At 49.5% G+C, this 20,490-nt stretch overlaps 1 protein-coding gene across 1 annotated transcript in view; it reads right to left on the reverse strand.

Moving 5' to 3' along the window:
• CDH17 (cadherin 17) overlaps window positions 1-20,146 on the reverse strand; it is a 50,448-nt gene extending 30,302 nt beyond the window's left edge. Inside the window, exons 1-6 of the mRNA XM_068164293.1 lie at window positions 20,074-20,146; window positions 15,610-15,679; window positions 9,819-9,917; window positions 8,647-8,784; window positions 4,432-4,570; window positions 868-1,026 (exon numbers count right to left, since the gene is read on the reverse strand). Of these exons, the coding sequence (XP_068020394.1) occupies window positions 868-1,026; window positions 4,432-4,570; window positions 8,647-8,784; window positions 9,819-9,917; window positions 15,610-15,654 (580 nt within the window). The 5' untranslated portion in view covers window positions 15,655-15,679; window positions 20,074-20,146. The remainder of the gene's footprint in view (window positions 1-867; window positions 1,027-4,431; window positions 4,571-8,646; window positions 8,785-9,818; window positions 9,918-15,609; window positions 15,680-20,073) is intronic.
• Window positions 20,147-20,490: the final 344 nt, after the last annotated feature.

Raw genomic sequence — 20,490 nt, forward strand, 5'->3', positions numbered from 1 at the left:
CTGGGCAGCCTGCTCCAGTGTTCTGTCACCCTCACAGGGAAATAGTTCTTCCTCCTGTTTCCATGGAACTTCCTCTGCCTCAGCTTGCACCCATTGTCGCTTGTCCTGTCAACGGTGGAAGTGGAGGCATAGGAAGTTCCATGGAATCACAAAACTGTCAGGGTTGGAAGGAACATCAAGGACATCTCACACTACATCACATTGCTCACAGCCACATCCAGTCTGGCCTTACAGACATCCAGGGATGAGGCTTCCACCACCTCCCTGGGCAACCTGTGCCAGGCTCACACCACCCTCCTTGAGGAACAACTTCTTCCTAACATCCAATCTACCCATTTCTAGTTTTGTTCCATTCCCCCCAGTCCTATCACTCCCTGACACCCTCAAAAGTCCCTCCCCAGCTTTCTTGGAACCCCCTTCAGATACTGGAAGGCCACAATGAGGTCTCCTCAGAGCCTTCTCTTCTCCAGACTGAACAACCCCAACTCCCTCAGTCTGTTCTCATAGCAGATCAGCTCCAGCCCTCTGCTCATCCTCGTGGCCCTTCTCTGGACACCTTCCAGCACCTCCAGATCCTTCCTGTACTAGGGGCTCCAGAACTGGACACAGAGCTCCAGGTGTGGCCTCACCAGAGAGGAGCAGAGGGGTAGAATCACTTCCCTCCACCTGCTGGCTATGTTTCTAATTCAATCCCCCTACCACTCCCCACTTGATCAGGTTGCCCACAGCCACATCCAGCTTGGCCTTAGAAACCTCCCAGAGTAGGTTTATTCAGAACTGAACATCAGAGCTGTGTGGTTGTTTTGCTCCTACGAGCACCCAGGAACTCAGGCTTGCTTTTAGACAAACAAGACTCCTTTTACATACCTGTCCTGCTAGGAGAGATTGCTCCAGTGACACTGTCAATCTGGAAAAGCATTTCTGAGTAAGGGTTGGGAAAGTGATGGAGAATGCTGTAGGTCAGCTGCGCGTGGGGAGTTGTAGGATCGTCACGGTCAGTGGCGTGGACGTACACGATAGGCTTGCCTGTTGGGGTTAGAGAAGCAACAGTGGTAAGAGGAGAAACACATAGAGCATGTGAGCAGAGCCCTCAAACCAAGAGGATAGCTTATGGGAAACTGCTGCTGTTTCATTATTTCTTTACTCTGCTCATTTGAGATCCCATCTCGAATCCTGCCTCCAGCTCTGGTGTCCCCAGCAGCAGAAGGACACAGAGCTGTTGAAGCAAGTCCAGGGGAGGGCCACAAGGATGATCCAAGGGCTGGAGCACCTCTGCTACAAGGATAGGCTGAGGGAGCTGGGGGTGTACAGCCTGGAGAAGAGAAGTCTGCACCTTCAGTCTCCTCTTCTTCAAGCTCTAAGCCCCAGCTCCCTCATCCTATCCTCAGCAGGGAGATGCTCCCTTCAGCAGCTTTGTGGCCCTGTGCTGGAGTCTCTCAGGCAGACCCCTGAGGTCCTTCTTGAACTGAGAGGCCCAGAACCGGACACAGTATTCCAGATGCAGCCTCAGCAGGGCAGAGTAGAAGGGGAGGAGAACCTCCATGCCTATGCATTGTGCTGTAGCTGCTTGGATCCTTGTTTTGTACAATCCTGGGGAACGAAAACTGACCTTTACTTCAGGTTGTTGAAGTACAGCACCCACTTTATCTCTGGAGTTCACTAACCTACCTAGCTAGATTAACTATATTTTATATAGTTATATTTTATATACACAATTATAGTTTAAAATTATATATATATATATGTGTGTGTTTGTTTGTATTTATACATAATATATCTCTATATAAATAGATATAAACACATGTATAGTTGTTTGTATAGTTAATATATACTTTTATTTTTATATCTTTTATATATATGTGCATCTATTTACATGCATATAAAAGATACAGTCATATAAATTTATAAAATATATTAAATTATATTCATTTATGTAGTTAATCAATATAATTATGTCTTTGTGTGTTAGAATAGAATAGAATAGACCAGGTTGGAAGGGAGCTTTGAGATCATTGAGTCCAACCTATCATCCAACAACACCTAATCAACTAAACCATGCAACCAAGCACCCCATCAAGTCTCCTCCTGAACACCACCAATGATGGTGACTCCACCACCTCCCTGGGCAGCACATACTCTCTCTGTGTAAAATTTCTTCCTCACCTCCAGCCCAAACCTCCCCTGGCACAGCTTGAGACTGTGTCCTCTTGTTCTGGTGCTGGGTGCCTGGGAGAAGAGACCAACCCCCACCTGGCTACAACTTCCCTTCAGGGAGTTGTGGAGAGCAAGAAGGTCTCCCCTGAGCCTCCTCTTCTCCAGGCTAAGCAACCCCAGCTCCCTCAGCCTCTCCTCACAGGGCTGTGCTCCAGACCCCTCCCCAGCTTTGTTGCCCTTCTCTGGACACCTTCCAGCAAGTCAACCTCCCTCCTAAACTGAGGGGCCCAGAAGTGGACACAGGACTCAAGGTGTGGCCTAACACATATAGTGTGTGTTTATTTATAAAAGACTTACATAAAATATATCTTTATATAAATATATAAATATATTATGTGTATATTATTCATAGAATCATAGAATCAGTGAGATTGGAAAGACCTCAAAGATCATCAAGTCCAACCTGTCACCCAACACCTCATGACTACTAAACCATGGCACCAAGTGACACATCCAATCCCCTCTTGAACACCTCACAGTATCACAGTCTCACAGTATCACTAAGGTTGGAAGAGACCTCAAAGATCATCAAGTCCAACCTGGCACCACAGACCTCATGACCTCATGGCACCAAGTGCCACATCCATTTCCCTCTTGAACACCTCCAGGGATGGTGACTCCACCACCTCCCTGGGCAGCACATCCCAATGACCAATGACTCTCTCGGTGAAGAACTTTCTCCTCACCTCCAGCCTAAACTTCTCCCTGTGCAGCTTGAGACTGTGTCCTCTTGTTCTGGTGCTGGTTTATACAGTTAATGTATAATTATTTTTATATCTTTTATATATGTGTGGGTTTATTTATATTCTATTTACACATAAATATATACAAATAGCACTATATAAATATTTCATAGTTATAGAGTCAATGGATGTAATTACATTTTTCTGTTATGAGATTGAACACATCCAAGTGCCAGGTTCTGCACATTGGCCACAGCAACCCCAGGCAGTGCTACAGGCTGGGGTCAGAGTGGCTGAGAGCAGCCAGGCAGAGAGGGACCTGGGGGTGCTGGTTGATGGTAGGCTGAACATGAGCCAGCAGTGTGCCCAGGTAGCCAAGAAGGCCAATGGCATCCTGGCCTGCATCAGGAACAGTGTGGCCAGCAGGAGCAGGGAGGTCATTCTGCCCCTGTACACTGCACTGGTTAGGCCACACCTTGAGTCCTGTGTCCAGTTCTGGGCTCCTCAGTTTAGGAAGGAGGTTGACTTGCTGGAACGAGTCCAGAGAAGAGCAACAAAGTTGGTGAGGGGTTTGGAACACAGCCCTGTGAGGAGAGGCTGAGGGAGCTGGGGCTGCTTAGCCTGGAGAAGAGGAGACTCAGGGGTGACCTTATCACTCTCTACAACTACCTGAAGGGAGGTTGTAGACAGGCTGATGATGGTCTCTTCTCCCAGGCACCCAGTACCAGAACAAGAGGACACAGTCTCAGGCTGCGCCAGGGGAGGTTCAGGTTGGATGTTAGGAAGAAGCTCTATACAGAAAGAGTGATTGCCCATTGGAATGGGCTGCCCGGGGAGGTGGTGGAGTTGCCGTCATTGAAGGTGTTCAGAAGGAGACTTGATGGGGTGCTTGGTGCCATGGGTTAGCTGTTTGGGTGGCTTGGATTGGTTGATGGGTTGGACACGATGATCTTGAAGGTCTCTTCCAACCTGGTTTGGTTTATTCTAATAAAGTTTCTTTATATCATATTTATATCTAAATACATATAGATATAAATAGATTATATGTATGCTTATTTAATTAGTTAATAGATTTAATTATATTACATATTATATCTGTTATATATGTGTGACTATTTATATATATATACACATATATATATACATGGATATAAATTTATATATATTTTTATATATACATTGATATAAATATATAAATATATTCTACTTATATTTAATTAGCTAATAAATGTAATTGTATTTCAGGAAGTTCTTCCCCATGAGAGTGGTGAAGCCCTGGAATGGGTTGTCCAGGGAGGTGGTTGGGGCCCTGTCCCTGGAGGTGTTTAAGGCCAGGCTGGATGAGGCTGTGGCCAGGCTGATCTAGTGTGGGGTGTCCCTGCCCATGGCAGGGGGGTTGGAACTGGATGATCCTTGTGGTCCCTTCCAACCCTGACTGATTCTATGATTCTATATATGTGTGGGTATGTATTTATGTCTGTCTACAATATCCTGACATCTCTTAACTACACTCTTCAATGATGGTGATGAATACCTGGCCGGGAGTTCTGCCTCACCACTCCCGTGTACTGTGGCTGGTCAAATTTGGGTGGGTTGTCATTGATATCCAACACATATATTGTAACAGCACATGGGCCTTCCACCACGGCTCCCTCTTCATCCAGACTTTCCACCTTGATTTGGGAAAAACAAACAGAAACCACCAAACATCAAAATCCAGAGAAGCATCACGGTACCACACTGTGTGAGAGGTTGGAAGGGACCTCCAGAGATCACCCAGTCCAACCCCCCTGCCAGAGCAGCATCACCCAGGGTAGTCTGCACAGGAAGGCATCCAGGTGGGTTGGGAAAGTCTCCAGAGAAGGAGGCTCCACAACCTCTCTGGGCAGCCTGCTCCAGGGCTCTGCCACCCTCACACCAAAGAAGTTTCTCCTCATGTTGAGCTGAAACCTTCTCTGTTCAAGCTTGAACCCATAGTTCCTTGTCTTGTTACTGCACACCACCCAAAGAGCTTGGCCCTCTTCACTTGACCCCCAGCCCTCACCTACTGATAGACGTTGATCAGATCCCCTCTCAGCCTTCTCCTCTCCAGACTAAACAGCCCCAGGGCTCTCAGTCTCTCTTCACAGGGGAGATGCTCAAGTCCCCTAAGCATCCTCATGGCTCTCCCTTGGACTCTCTCCAGCAGGTCTCTGTCCCTCTTGAACTGGGGAGCCCAGAACTGGACACAGGATTGCAGCTGTGGTCTCAGCAGGGCAGAGTAGAAGCAGAGAACAACCTCCCTCGCCCTGCTGGCTACACTTTTCTTGATGCAAATTAAAAGACATAAATGAACATGGGGCTATCAAACACCAGGTCATTCCTACTGAGATGCAAACATGGTGAGAGCCAACACTCGGTGGCTCCATCTAGAAGGACAAATTTATGCTGGTTACTCACCAGGAGTAATTTGCCACACAATGAAATGCTAACACCACCAAACAACCTACTCCTGCCTGCTCCTGGTGACATCTTTTCAGAAGGCAATTTCTCCCTTCCAGCCTCAGCTGACTGCTTGTATTCTTGCACAGCTTGGACCTCATGCTTTCCTTCACATAGAAATAGATACCTTCTCTGGGACAAGGAGAAAACCTAACATGGAATCAGAGAATCAATGAGGTTGGAAAAGACCTCAAGGACCATCAGGTCCCACCTGTTACCCTACACCTCCTGACTACTAAACCATGGCTCCAAGTGCCACATCCAATCCCCTCCTGAACACCTCCAGGGATAGGGACTCCACCACCTCCATGGGCAGCACATTCCAATGGCCAAGTACGCTTTCAAGGAAGAACTTTCTCCTCACCTCCAGCCTAAACCTCCCCTGGCACAGCTTGAGACTGTGTCCTCTTGTTCTGGTGCTGCTTGCCTGGGAGAAGAGACCAACCCCCACCTGGCTACAACCTCCCTTCAGGGAGTTGGAGAGAGCAAGAAGGTCTCCCCTGAGCCTCCTCTTCTCCAGGCTAAGCAACCCCAGCTCCCTCAGCCTCTCCTCACAGGGCTGTGCTCAAGGCCTCTCCCCAGCCTTGTTGCCCTTCTCTGGACACCTTCAAGTGTCTCAATGTCCTTCTTAAACTGAGGAGCCCAGAACTGGACACAGGACTCAAGGTGTGGCCTAACCAGTGCTGAGCACAGGGCACAATGACTTCCCTGCTCCTGCTGGCCACACTATTGCTGATACAGGCCAGGATGCCATTGGCCCTCTTGGCCACCTGGGCATACTGCTGGCTCATGTTCAGCTGCTGTCCATCAGTACCCCCAGGTCCCTTTCCGTTTGGCAGCTCTCCAGCCACCCTGACCCCAGCCTGTAGCACTGCATGCCTTTGACACTGTCCCCCACAGCAAACTCCTGGCCAAGCTGTCAGCCCCTGGCTTGGAGAGCAGCACTCTGAGCTGGGTTAGGAACTGGCTGGAGGCTGAGCCCAGAGAGTGGTGGTGAATGGTGCCACAGCCAGCTGGCAGCCAGGCACCAGTGGTGTGCCCCAGGGATCAGTGCTGGGCCCTGTGCTCTTTAACATCTTTACTGATGATCTGGATGAGGGCATTGAGTCCATCATCAGCAAATTTGCAGCTGACAGCAAGCTGGGGGCAGGAGTTGATCTGTTAGAGGGTAGAAGAGCTCTGCAGAGGGACCTTGCAGGCTGGACAGATGGGTAGAGTCCAACAGGATGGCATTCAACAAGTCCAAGTGCCAGGTGCTGCCACTACATGAAACAGAGGACTCAAGTGTGCTGTTGTAAATCTCAACCAGAAAAATGAGCTGCAGGAAACTTAATTTGTGCTTCTGACTACATCTTTGTTCCAAACAATCTGACTCCTTATTTTTCAGCCTTCACAGGCTTTAAATCACCAGGTTTGTATCATGTCTGTCAAACATTATTCTGTTTGCATGATTGAATCCTAATTATTTATGCCTAACCTAGAATCATTTTTCAGTTCTGCCATCACTTCTTCTTGTCTGCAAAGGATTCCCATGCTTAGGGTGAATAACTTCTGGGGCTAGAAAATTCTCCTCTCCAATTCCAATCCAGGAGTGCTCCAAAGCTGAGAACATGACACCACCTTCTCAGCTGCCAGTGCCTCAGCAAAAGGCAAGGCCATTCTGACACAGAAGAACAGCACATAGAACCATAGAATTGTCAGGGTTGGAAGGGACCTCAAGGCTCAGACAGTTCCAACCCCCCTGCCATGGCCAGGGACACCTCACACTACAGCAGCTTGCTCACAGCCACATCCAGCCTGGCTGCAAACACCTCCAGGCAGGAGGCTTCCACCACCTCCCTGGGCAACCTGTGCCAGGCTCTCACCACCCTCCTGGGGAACAACTTCTTCCTAACATCCAATCTCAATCTACCCATTTCTAGTTTTGCTCCATCCCCCCCAGTCCTGTCACTCCCTGACACCCTCAGAAGTCCCTCCCCAGCTTTCTTGGAGCCCCCTTCAGATACTGGAATGCCACAATGAGGTCTCCTCAGAGCCTTCTCTTCTCCAGACTAAACAACCCCAACTCCTTCAGTCTGTCCTCATAGCAGAGGAAGTGCAGCCCTCTGAACATCCTCATGGGCCTTCTCTGGACACCTTCCAGCCTGGCTATGAAAACTTCCAGGGATGGGGCTTCCACCACCTTCCTGGGCAACCTTTTCCATGGCCATACTCAGACCAAAAGATTGCCTACCTGCTGTCCCACCCCCAGCAGTGCTTGGCATGAGATCCTCATGAAAGGACTGTAACAGCAGGATGAGCACAGCATGCTCTTCCCTCTGATAGCTCTCCAACATCTGCCAAGAATCTTTCTGTTGCTATCTAACAGAGGTTAGATCTGTCTCTCTGCCTCTAAATGCTATTTACTCACAGTGTTTGTCACTAAATGAATTATGATCTTCCTAAATAGATTACAGTCGCTTGTTTTCCCATCCCAGCCATGGAAATCACCCTATCAGTCTTCAGTGGATCTCATTCAGAAGCTAGATTTCACTTCCAGTCATGTGCCCTCCTCAGAGAAGGGAAATTAAAAGGTTGCTGGTGTTAATTCTTGTTTTCTCAACACAACCTTCCTGTGCTAAAGGAGAATTTCCCATGTATGAAGCCTTTCACAACTGTAAAACCATGTGTCTGCCAGAAAGGCTTCATGTTAGAAAGGAAAGAGCTGTCTGTACACACAGGCAAAAGGAAAAGAATCTGATGTCAACAGGTTTCATTCATTTGGGAGGAGAGGAGAGGAGAGGTTCAGAGAGGAGAGGAGAGGTTCTGAGAGGAGAGGTTCTGAGAGGAGAGGAGGGGAGGGGAGGGGAGGGGAGGGGAGGGGAGGGGAGGGGAGGGGAGGGGAGAGGAGGGGAGAGGAGGGGAGAGGAGGGGAGAGGAGAGGAGAGGAGAGGAGAGGAGAGGAGAGGAGAGGAGAGGAGAGGAGAGGAGAGGAGAGGAGAGGAGAGGAGAGGAGAGGAGAGGAGAGGAGAGGAGAGGAGAGGAGAGGAGAGGAGAGGAGAGGAGAGGAGAGGAGAGGAGAGGAGAGGAGAGGAGAGGAGAGGAGAGGAGAGGAGAGGAGAGGAGAGGAGAGGAGAGGAGAGGAGAGGAGAGGAGAGGAGAGGAGAGGAGAGGAGAGGAGAGGAGAGGAGAGGAGAGGAGAGGAGAGGAGAGGAGAGGAGAGGAGGAAACCAAACCAAAACTGAATATGAATAACTCTACCTTGCATCTTTTTCATTCATTTTTTTACCTGCAGCCTGTGCTGTGTTTTGTTCTCCCAGTCCAGAGACCCATTGAGATACAGGATTCCTTTCCTTGGTGCCAGTTCAATTATTCCATCTGTTTCACCAGTCACTCTAAAGCTCACAGCAGGTGGTTTGGACGTGAACTGAAATGAGGCAAACATCAGTGACAAAGTCATGGCTTTTTTAGTACTTTCACTATAACTGAAACAATTTCATGGGTTTGATAACTATTAAAATCTATTGGAAGTTCCTGCTGGGTTGAGGGAATGATATTCCAAGAGTTTGCTCAAACAAATCTTCTCTTTTCTGCTCCTCAGCAGAGGAGTTTTCCACATTATCTCCTGAATGATGCAGGAAATCCCAGCTGCTGTTTCCTTTCCAAAGCAAACCCCTGGTCAGGACAGGGCTCTGCCTGAGCAAGGGGATGGAGAAACATCATAGAGTTATAGAATCAATGAGGTTGGAAAAGACCTCAGAGATCATCAAGTCCAACCTATTACCTAATGCCTAACACCTCCTGACAGCTAAACCATGGCTCCAAGTGCCACATCCAATCCCCTCTTGAACACCTTCAGGGACAGGGACTGCATGACCTCCCTAGGCAGCACATCCCAATGGCCAATCAATCTTGCTGGGAAGAACTTTCTCCTCACCTCCAGCCTAAACTTCCCCTGGCACAGCTTGAGACTGTGACCTCTTGTTCTGGTGCTGATTGCCTGCCTAGGAGAAGAGACCAACCTCCACCTGGCTATAGCCAGTAGTTGTAGAGAGCAATAAGGTCTCCCCTGAGCCTCCTCTTCTCCAGGCTAAGCAGCCCCAGCCCCCATTTCCCTGGGAGCTGGAGCTATCCTTCTGTGGTCATGGCTTTAGGAAGCAAGCCCCAGAGCTGACTGAAAATGATGACCTCTGGGAACCCATTCTCTGGGAATGTGAATTTTCTTAATACCTGTCTGAGGGCAAGCTCTTTAAAAATGTGTTTGTGAGCAGAGCAGAGGTTGTCTCCTGCCCTTTGCATATAGCCTCTTGAATTGCCAGATAGAGGAAGTCAGAGTTAATTTCACATCCTCTCAGCTCTTTGTTTTTCCCACCAGCAGAGATGACAACACTTCCCACCAGCTCAGTGTGTGCCAGCTGTGGACTTCTTGACCCGAGGGGATGCCAAGGGGCGTTTGATTACCTGGTAAATGAAGCGCACTCCTCCTCCTTCTGGAATAGAGAAATTCATGTCCTGCAGCGGCCCAGTTACGTGCAAGTCCCCCACATCCTGGCACACAGCCTGGGAGAGAGAAAGAAAAGGATGGAGGGAAGCAGCTGAGGGATGTCTCCTGTCACCAGGCACAAACAGCAGCTCTCCATCACCCGGCCTCTTGCAAGCCGTTCTGCTGTGGTACCATGGAGGAGAGGTTTGAACAGCTCTGGGCTCTTTCATAGTTTCATAGTTTCATAGTTTCATAGTTTCATTCAGGGTTGGAAGGGACCACAAGGATCATCTAGTTCCAACCCCCCTGCCATGGGCAGGGACACCCCACACTAGATCAGCCTGGCCACAGCCTCAGCCAGCCTGCTTTTAAACACCCCCAGGGACAGGGCCTCGACCACCTCCCTGGACAACCCATTCCAGGGCTTCACCACTCTCATGGGGAACAACTTCCTCCTCACCTCCAGCCTGAATCTCCCCACCTCCAGCTTCATTCCATTCCCCCTAGTCCTATCACTCCCTGAGATCCTGAGCAGTCCCTCCCCAGCCTTCCTGTAGCCCCCTTCAGATACTGGAAGGCCACAATGAGGTCACCTCGGAGCCTTCTCTTCTCCAGACTGAACAGCCCCAACTCCTTCAGTCTGTCCTCACAGGAGAGGTGCTCCAGCCCTCTGCTCATCCTTCTGGCCCTTCTCTGGACACCTTCCAGCACCTCCAGATCCCTCTTGCAATAGGGGCTCCAGAACTGGAGGCAGTACTCCAGGTGGGGTCTCCCCAGAGCTGAGCAGAGGGGGAGAATCACCTCCCTCGACCTGCTGGCCACACTTCTCCTGATGCAGCCCAGGAGCTGATTGGCTTTCTGGGCTGCAAGTGCACCCTGAGAGCTCCTGTTGAGCTTCTCCTCCCCCAGCACCCCCAAGTCTCTCTCCTCAGGGCTACTTTCCAGCCAGTCACTGCCCGGCCTGGATTTGTGCCTGGGATTGCCTCGACCCAGCTGCAGGACCCTGCCCTTGGTCTTGTTGAACCTCCTGAGGTTGGCTTGTGCCCACCTCTCCAGCCTGTCCAGGTCCCTCTGGATGGCCTCCCTTCCCTCCAGCCTGTCTGCTGCACCACACAGCTTGGTGTCATCAGCAAACTTGCTGAGGGTGCACTCAGTGCCACTGTCCATGGCACCCACAAAGATGTTGAACAAGCCTGGTCCCAGGACTGATCCCTGAGGCACTCTGCTTGTCCCTGGCCTCCACTGGGACATAGAGCCATGGACAGCCACTCTTTGGGTGCAGCCATCAAGCCAGTTCCTTATCCATCTAGTGGTCACCCATCACACCCATGTGTCACCAGCCTGGAGCCCAGGATGTGGTGTGGGACAGTGTCAAAGGCTTTGCTCGGGTCCAGTGCACATCCAGTTGTAGAAGCAGTTAGGGTTCTTTAGTGCACATCCAGTTGTAGAAGCAGTTAGGGTTCTTTAGTGCACATCCAGTTGTAGAAGCAGTTAGGGTTCTTTAGTGCACATCCAGTTGTAGAAGCAGTTATCTGTCCATTAATTTGAAAGCAAACCTTTGGGCCCTGCCCTTTTCTAACCACTACATAATTAAGAGCTTTGAGCATGCTTCCACCAGCAAACAGAAGCACCAAAAAGCTGAGAGCAAGAGCAAGTTCCTAAAAGCCTTTCTGAATCAGCTCTGTGTTCCTAGCAGGATCAGCCACATCCCATCCAGGAGCTGCACAGTCCTGTGACCACAAATGTGTCAGGAGACCCTACCCCACAGCTGGGGATGGGGAGGAATTGGACCTGCATCCCTTGTAATTTCCTCAGTAAATCCAGACTGGATGAGGGCTTGGGCATTCCAGCCTAGTTGAGAGGCATCCATGTGTTGGAGCAGATGACCTCTGAGGTCCCTTCCAGCCTAAGCCAGTCTATGACTTGGCTGCACAGATAAAACTCCCTTTCTTCTGGAGTAAACCCAATTATGTGATGTTATGGGGTTTTTTGCCTTACAGCCTTGGGATGCCACTGTCACCCTGTTGATCACCCTATGGAGCAGGGCTGTGGGAGTGCATGCTCTCTGCTGCATGACTTTTCCCCTGGATTTGGTCCTAGTGCTGCTGGGGCAGCTATGTGGCCTCTCACAGAAAAGCACAGTCTACATATGACCAAGGGAAAACCTAACTCTGCCTAGGACAAAACCATGGCCAAGTGGAGTGCAGCCTCCCCTCAAGCACTGCTGTGGATGTGTGGGTGGGTGGGTGGATTACAAGAGGTGTTTGAATAATGTCAGATTCTGCATAATATTAGTCATGGATGTTGCCCTCATCACCTCTGAGGGCTTGTGACTCCTTTCCCAAACAGGAAAACTAAAACATTGTGAGAACTGGAAGAGGAGGGGGTGGGATGCTAGGGAACATTACTGACAGCAGGAAAAAACACAGCCCTTTAAAGGGCCTTGCAATAGGTACCTGTTCACAGGTTCACAGATTGCATTGGGTTAGAAGGAAGCCTCAAAGGGCATCTTGGCCGACCCCCCTGCATTAAGCAGGGACACCTCCAGCTACAGCAGGCTGCACAGGGCCACATCCAGTCTGAGCTTGAATGTCTCCAGGGATGGGACCTCAACCACATCCCTGGGCAGCCTGTTCCAGTGTTTCACCACTCTCACTGTGCAGAACTTCCTCCTGATGGCCAACCTAACTCTGCCCTGCTCCAGTTTCAAACCATTGCTCCTCATCCTATAACTCCAAGCCCTTCCCACATACAAGGAAAATGTATTTTACATCTACCTGTCCCTATTTTTGTTGACTGCTGGGCTCCTCCAGAGACAAGATAGAATAGAATAGAGTATCACAGTATCACAGTATCACAGTATAACTAAGTGTGACCGTTTGACCCTACGACACTAAGGTTGGAAGAGACCTCAAGGATCATCAAGTCCAACCTATCAACACAGACCTCATGACTAAACCATGGCACCAAGTGCCACATCCAATCCCCTCTTGAACACCCCCAGGGATGGGGTCTCCACCATCTCCCTGGGCAGCACATTCCAATGACAAACAACTCGCTCGGTGAAGAACTTTCTCCTCACCTCCAGCCTAAACCTCCCCTGGCACAGCTTGAGACTGTGTCCTCTTGTTCTGGTGCTGGGTGCCTGGGAGAAGAGACCAACCCCTTCCCGGCTACAACCTCCCTTCAGGTAGTTGTAGAGGGCAATGAGGTCTCCCCTGAGCCTCCTCTTCTCCAGGCTAAGCAACCCCAGCTCCCTCAGCCTCTCCTCATAGGGCTTGTGTTCAAGGCCTCTCACCAGCCTTGTTGCCCTTAAGTAGAATAGAATAGAATAGAATTAATAAGGTTGGAAGAGAGCTTTGAGATCACCAAGTCCAACCTATCACCCAACACCATCTCATCAACTAAACCATGGCACCAAGTGCCCCATCCTGTCTCCTCCTAAACACCTCCAGGGATGGGGACTCCACTACCTCCCTGGGCAGCACATTCCAATGGCCAATTACATTTCTGGGAAGAACTTCTTCCTAACATCAGCATAAACCCCTCCTGGCACAGTTTGAGACTGTGTCCTCCTGTTCTGCCACAGGTTGCCTGGGAGAAGAGACCAACCTCTGCCTGTCTACAACCTCCCTTCACGTGGTTGTAGAGAGCAAGAAGGTCTCCCCTGAGCCTCCTCTTCTCCAGGCTAAGCAACCCCAGCTCCCTCAGCCTCTCCTCACAGGGCTGTGCTCCAGACCCCTCCCCAGCTTTGTTGCCCTTCTCTGGACACCTTCCAGATAGCAGGACCCTGGATCTGAGCTGCTCCACCTGTCCCTGTGCCACACTGCTGGGCACAACCTGGCTGCAGGAGGGTTGTTCCCAGGGCCATTTTGCGGATGGGACCTGCTTGGTCGTGTTCTTTTCCGTGGAGGAACAAAGGCTGCCATTATAAAACCCAAGAGGTCCAAAGTGCAGGCTGTGAAGCAAGGAAGAGATATCTCTCCCTGTTGATTAAAATGACTTTATGTGGCCCATAAATGTTTCCAAACGTATGTCTACAGCATGAATCACTGCTCAGGGGCCTGAAGGGGAAAGAGGGCTTTTCTCCTCGGCCCATATCTGGCAGGCATCCCTTTTGAAGATAGCTACCATGCCTGCAGACTGGCTTCACAGGGAGTTGGCACAGCCAGAGGCAGCAGCTTCTGAAACAGGAAGGGAAGAGCAGGTTCTCGCTGCTGCACATCAGTCCCACCCCCCAGGGTCCCCATAGTCTGAGGCATATTTAACTGATGTGTGTTTTACTCTGCTTGTAGCTTTTTCTGTTAGCCTCATTTGTAAAGCACAAGTCATGACTGCAACCTTTACAGACTTCAATAAACCTGAGGGTCAGGGAATCAGAGAATTGGGGAATCAGAGATTCAGGGAATCAGGGAATAAGGAAATATGAGAATCCGAGAATCAGAGACTCAGGGAATCAGGGAATATGAGAATCAAGGAATGAGGGAATAAGGGAATATGAGAATCAGGGAATCAGAGAATCAGGGAGTCAGGGAATATGAGAATCAAGGAATCAGGGAACCAGGGAATCAGAGAATCAGGGAGTCAGGGAATGTGAGAATCAAGGAATCAGAGAACCAGGGAATCAGGGAATCAGAGAATCTGAGAGTCAGGGAATCAGAGAATCAGGGAATCAGGGAATGTGAGAATCAAGGAATCAGAGAACCAGGGAATCAGGGAATCAGGGAATATGAGAATCAAGGAATCAGAGATTCAGGGAATCAGGGAATATGAGAATCAGAGAATCAGGGAACCAGGGAATCAGAGAATAAGAGAATCAGGGAATCAGAGAATAAGAGAATCAGAGAATCAGGGAATCAGAGAATCAGGGAGTCAGGGAATATGAGAATCAAGGAATCAGGGAACCAGGGAATCAGAGAATCAGGGAATCAGGGAATATGAGAATCAAGGAATCAGAGAACCAGGGAATCAGGGAATGTGAGAATCAAGGAATCAGAGATTCAGGGAATCAGGAAATATGAGAATCAGAGAATCAGGGAACCAGGGAATCAGAGAATAAGAGAATCAGAGAATCAAGGAATCAGAGATTCAGGGAATGAGGGAATTAGAGAGTAAGAGAATCACAGAAACAGGGAATCAGGGAATCAGACAAAATGGTCTGGCTGGGAAGGGCCCTCCACAGGTCATCCATGCCAAACCCCATTGAAGTGAAGAGTTGAGGCCAATAAATAGCATAATTAATCCATTTCACTTGCAGAAAATGCTCTGAAAAGGGATTCACAGAGATGGGATGATGAGGAGAAACAATCAATATGCATGGTTTAAACTCTGTGCCATTATAAGCCTTAGAGCACGTTTGATATGTCAGCAGCACGTGTCTGGATTATAGCACAGAAGATGATACAGATGTCCTCACTCTGTGCTGATTTGTGGCAGGCTTTTAAACCTTTTCCAGCATCAAACCCACTTTGGGGGGTGGGAAGCAGTAGACAAGGAGGAAGCACAAGAGGTAACACAGGTGAATTGGTGTCTTTCAGGCTTTTTCAAGGTTTTTTTCCCCTGATGACTGACATGTTGTCTTAACTTTTGGCCATGGGGGTCACACACATGTCAGGGCCACACTCCCACACCCCGAGTTAGAGCTGCTCTGCTGACACAAGCTGCCAGCCTGACCTGCAGACTGGGATGCCCTGTGGGTTAGAGCTCAGAGGCTCGCAGGCAACCTTTGCTGTTTGCTCCCAGATAAAAAAAGGAAAAGCTGGAACTCACCAAGTGAATGACAAGCAGAAACTGAAGTCCACACAGCTTAAACATACTGCAGTATGCTTTGCTCCAGCTCCTGAAAAGAAGAGGTGAGAGCCACTTTAACCCCACAGAGCTGGCCCAGGCTTTTGGAGGGTAAAGGCTACAACTAAGCTTCCCTGAAGCTGAAGGAAGGACCAGGGAGGCTCTGCCCATGGAAGGAGAGACTCCTAGCTAGTTGAGAATCTCATGCCCATCAGGTCTGTCCCAAGTGGTGCAGAAGGTGCCCCACAGAGTGAGAGCCTGAAGCAACTGTCAGAGATTGAGAGTGGCACCAAGCATCAAGCCACACAACCTCACTGTTGCAACAGCTGTGTGTCATGCAAGCCCCTTTTTCATTTCTGCTTTGCTGAAGGCACCAACACGTTCACAGGAAACACTATAACCACAAGCAGATGAAAGGCTTGCAGGGGCCATCCTCAGGCCTCTGTCCTCTGGTTACAAAACCCCCACAACTGTTTGGTGCAGCTTGCAGAGGAAGCTGGAGGTGCCACAGAATGGTAGAATGGTAGGGGCTGGACAGGACCTCTGGAGACTATCGAGTTCAACCCCTCCCTGCCAGAGCAGAGTCACCCAGGGCAGGTCACACAGGAACACATCCAAGCAGGTTTGGACAGTCTCCAGAGAAGGAGACTCCACAACCTCTCTGGGCAATCTGTTCCCAGTCTCTATCACTCTCACAACAAAGAAGCTTTTCCTCATGTTGAGGTGGAATCTCCCATGTTCCAGTCTGTACCTATTGCCCCTCATCCTATCACCAGTGAAACGAGCCTGGCCCTTTCTTGACACCCACCCTTCAGGTAGTTGTAAACATTGGTAAGATCCCCTCTTACTCTTCTCCAGACTAAACAGCACTCCTTAAAACACCATGCTCAATGGAAACAAAGTTTTGAGGTCTAAGGAATCATAGAATGGCTTAGGTTGGAAGGGATCTCAGAGATTATCTGCTCCATTTCTCCTGCCATGGACAGGGTCACGTCTCAACCAGGCTTGGCTATCCAAGCCCTCATCCAGCCTGGCATTAAACACCTCCAGGGAGGAGGCATCCACAGCCTCCCTGGGCAACCTACTCCAGAGTCTCACCACCCTCATACTGAAAAACATCTTCCTAAGCTCCAGTCTAACCCTGTTCTGCCTCAGCTTCAAACCATTCCCCCTTGTCCTGTCTCTAGATACCCTTATGAAAAGTACCTCTGCAGGCTTATGTAGGATCCCTTCAGGTATTGGTGGCTCCTTTCAGGTGCCTGCTTTGAATTTGAAATGGCTGAGCAGACACTGTCATGCCTTATGTTACATCCTCCTGGAATCTAGGTGAGTACCTAGGAGGCTGCTCCTGGAGAGAGGTGAACCTGGGTTACATTGCTGTACTCTTCAGTAGTGCTTTGTGTAGCTCATAGAATCATAGAATCAATAAGGTTGGAAAAGACCTCAGAGATCATCAAGTCCAACCTATTACCTAAGACCTCGTGACTAACTAAACCATGGCACCAAGTGCCACATCCAATCCCTTTTTGAACACCACCAGTGATGGTGACTCCACCACCCCCCTGGGCAGCACATTCCAAAGGCCAATTACTCTTCCTGGGAACTTTCTCCTCACCTCCAGCCTAAACTTCCCCTGGCACAGCTTGAGACTGTGTCCTCTTGTTCTGGTGCTGGGTGCCTGGGAGAAGAGACCAACCCCCACCTGGCTACAACCTCCCTTCAGGGAGTTGCAGAGAGCAAGAAGGTCTCCCCTGAGCCTCCTCTTCTCCAGGCTAAGCAACCCCAGCTCCCTCAGCCTCTCCTCACAGGGCTGTGCTCCAGACCCCTCCCCAGCCTTGTTGCCCTTCTCTGGACACCTTCCAGCATCTCAACATCTTTCCTAAACTGAGGGGCACAGAACTGGAGACAGGACTCAAGGTACTCATATCTACAAGTACCCTTCAGCCAGCACAGCACTGTCCCATGTGAGCCCAATGAGAAGATGGTGCAGAGGCACAGCTCCCACCAGATGCCTTCCTATTTGGGCTTCTCATCATACCTCTTTTTTTTTTCCTTTTCTTTTAACTCTTTTCTTTCACCTCTTTTCTTTCCTCAGTGGCTGACCTAATCCAGGACCTATGAATACAGAAGCTGCTGCCCACACTGCTGCTCTCTCCAGCACTCAGTCTAGGGCATGCCACAGGACTTTATCATGCAAATCCCATTCTGAGCAGGGTCTTTGTGTGTGTGTGCAGCTATGGCCTTTCCCTGGGCTGTAGCTAGCTGCAGGGGTACTGGTGGAAATAAAATGGCACACAGAATCACAGAAACATTCAGGTTGGAAAAGACCCTCAGGATCACCAAGTCCAACCATTAACCCTACTCTACAAAGTTCACCCCTAAACTATATCCTCAACCACCACATCCAAATGACCTTTAAACACATCTGGGGTTGGTGACTCAACCACCTCCCTGGGCAGCCTATGCCAGTGCCTGAAACCCTTTGGAACCAGGAATGATCATGAAAATCATTACATTTTCTAGGAAATAAAGGCTGAAGGTGATCCCCCTGTAGCTGCCTGGCAGTGATGCCTGCTGAGAAGGTCCCCTCACTTCCCTGCTTGCAGCCAGAGAGGAGACAGGGCCTGGCACAGGCAGGTCAAAGGTAAAGAAGGCATTCTGAACTTCCTGGGAAGACATTTTGAGACAAGTCTATTGCTGATATTTCAGTTAGATAGTCAAAAGAAAATCATTTAATTCCACTCTCTCTTCAATAGTCTCTTCACTTCCCTCCTCCTGGTCCCTTCTGAATACATCAGCCAGTTTCAGCTGCTCTTTACGGCATGGTAGGCACTCCAAAAATAACTAATCCCTTGTTAATTTGGAGTGGCAGGTGGGACAGAGGACTGTCCCCAAGGGGGAAGCTTTAGTGTGTGCCCTGCATGCTTTGGGCTCCCCAGCTCAGGAAAGACAGAGAACTGCTGGAAAGAATCCAAGAGAGAACCACGAGGATGATTAGGGGACTTGAGAGAGGCTGAGAGCCCTGGGGCTGTTTAGTCTGGAGAAGAGGGGATCTGATCAATGTCTATCAATAGCTGAGGGTGTCAATTGGAGGGAGCCAAGCCATTTTTGGTGGTGTGCAGTAATAAGCCAAGGACCAATGGATGCAAACTCAACATGAGGAGAAACTTCTTTGGTGTGAGGGTGGCAGAGCCCTGGAGCAGGCTGCCCAGAGAGGTTGTGGAGTCTCCTTCTCTGGAGACTTTCCAACCCCACCTGGATGCCTTCCTATGCAGACTACCCTAAGTGATCCTGCTTGGGCAGGGGGGTTGATAACCTCTTGAGATCCCTTCCAACCTCTAATGCACTGTGATATTGTGACCTGCCCCTCCGAGGGAGGCATGGCCCCTTGACCAGCCAGCAGTGGGGCGACAGCAGGGAGCTAAAAATCCTGAGGAAAAAGGCTATGGGGTGGTCTGGGGATGCCAAAGAGAGAGAGTAAGACCTACTCTGCTGAGGAGAAAGTTTAAGGAAGGGACACATCCAGCCCTGGCAGGGGGGACAGAAGAAGGAGGGAAACGCACTCATCATGAGGCTCTGTGAGCGTGCTGGGGCTCAGCCAGGATTCTCTGTCCACATCTGGTTATGAAACACAGCAGTGGAAACAGAGCCATCTTGTAGGTTACAGGTTTACATGGCAGCAGCCTTTTGCTCTTCCCTTCTTGTTGAATGCAAACATCAGTGCCTAAGGTCCTGCCACTTGTGGTGGGGGTAGCAAGGCCAGGACGAGTGGCCCGATCAAGCCCTTGAACGTCCCCGTTTGGGCTGGAAGCTGCCACCAGGCATCAGACTGCCAAGGAACCAAACCCCCAAAAGACACTCCTCTGTCACCCAGAATGGAATCATTTGTATATATAAATTCACACAGAAGTTTTCAATAATAGGGCAGCTTCAGGATTAGAATAGGATCAGCTTAACTAAAAGCAGCCTGAGGTCTGGCTGAGGACTGAAGCCATATTTTTCCCCCTCCATTTCTTTGTTTCATCTCAGTGCTGTATCCACAATAATCCCTTTTGGTTCCCCTGCCTGAGCAGAGACCTCTAGGAAAACCATCACAAACATCCCAGCGTCTTTTAACAATAAACATTCAGAGAGCAAAGAATACTCCCAGAGATTAAAATCAGTGACAATCACAAGCATTTTGTTCCCCTCCTCCCCCCTCAAAAGAAACAAAAAAAGAGAGATTGATTTTCTGTAAGTTATTTCAGATGTTCAAAATTCAGTGAGGAGAAAACAGAGGAAATTGATCCAAAGCAAACACAAACCAGACAAAGCCTTAGCACGGCAGCCATCCATTTTAAAGGACAACTGAGTTGTCCAGAAACACTGCCAGAAAAACTCTCCAGCAAGGCTCTGCCTTCAGCTTTTCCAATCTTTCCATGACATGGAAGTCAGATCAGCCCTTACCTGTAACATGAAAAGCTTCTTTGGCTCTACAAACACCTCTTGCTTTCAGCTGTGGGAATCTCCTTTACACAGGTTGGCAGTGTCTGGCTGTGCTTCTCCACACAGTTTATAGTTCCTCAGACTCGCCCTGGAGGTTCAGGCTCAAACATTAACAGCACGGAGAACTATTGATTCTTAATGACTGGGTGTGGTATGAAACGGCAGCCATGTGAGGAAGCAACGTTGCTCCAAGATCCTTTACAACCTTCAATATTCCTGTGTGCTTTGGGCTTTTCTTTCTGAATGCCTCCTTTTTTCAGTGAGGCTGTCAGTTCTGGCCCCGTCAGTTCTGGGCCCCTCAGTTTAAGAAGGACATTGAGACACTTGAAGGTGTTCAGAGAAAGGCAACAAGGCTGGGGAGAGACCTTGAGCACAGCC

The sequence above is a fragment of the Melanerpes formicivorus genome, unplaced genomic scaffold, assembly GCF_026170545.1.
Source record: "Melanerpes formicivorus ecotype bairdi unplaced genomic scaffold, bMelFor1.0.p_v2 SCAF_79, whole genome shotgun sequence".
NCBI classification, from domain to species: domain Eukaryota; kingdom Metazoa; phylum Chordata; class Aves; order Piciformes; family Picidae; genus Melanerpes; species Melanerpes formicivorus.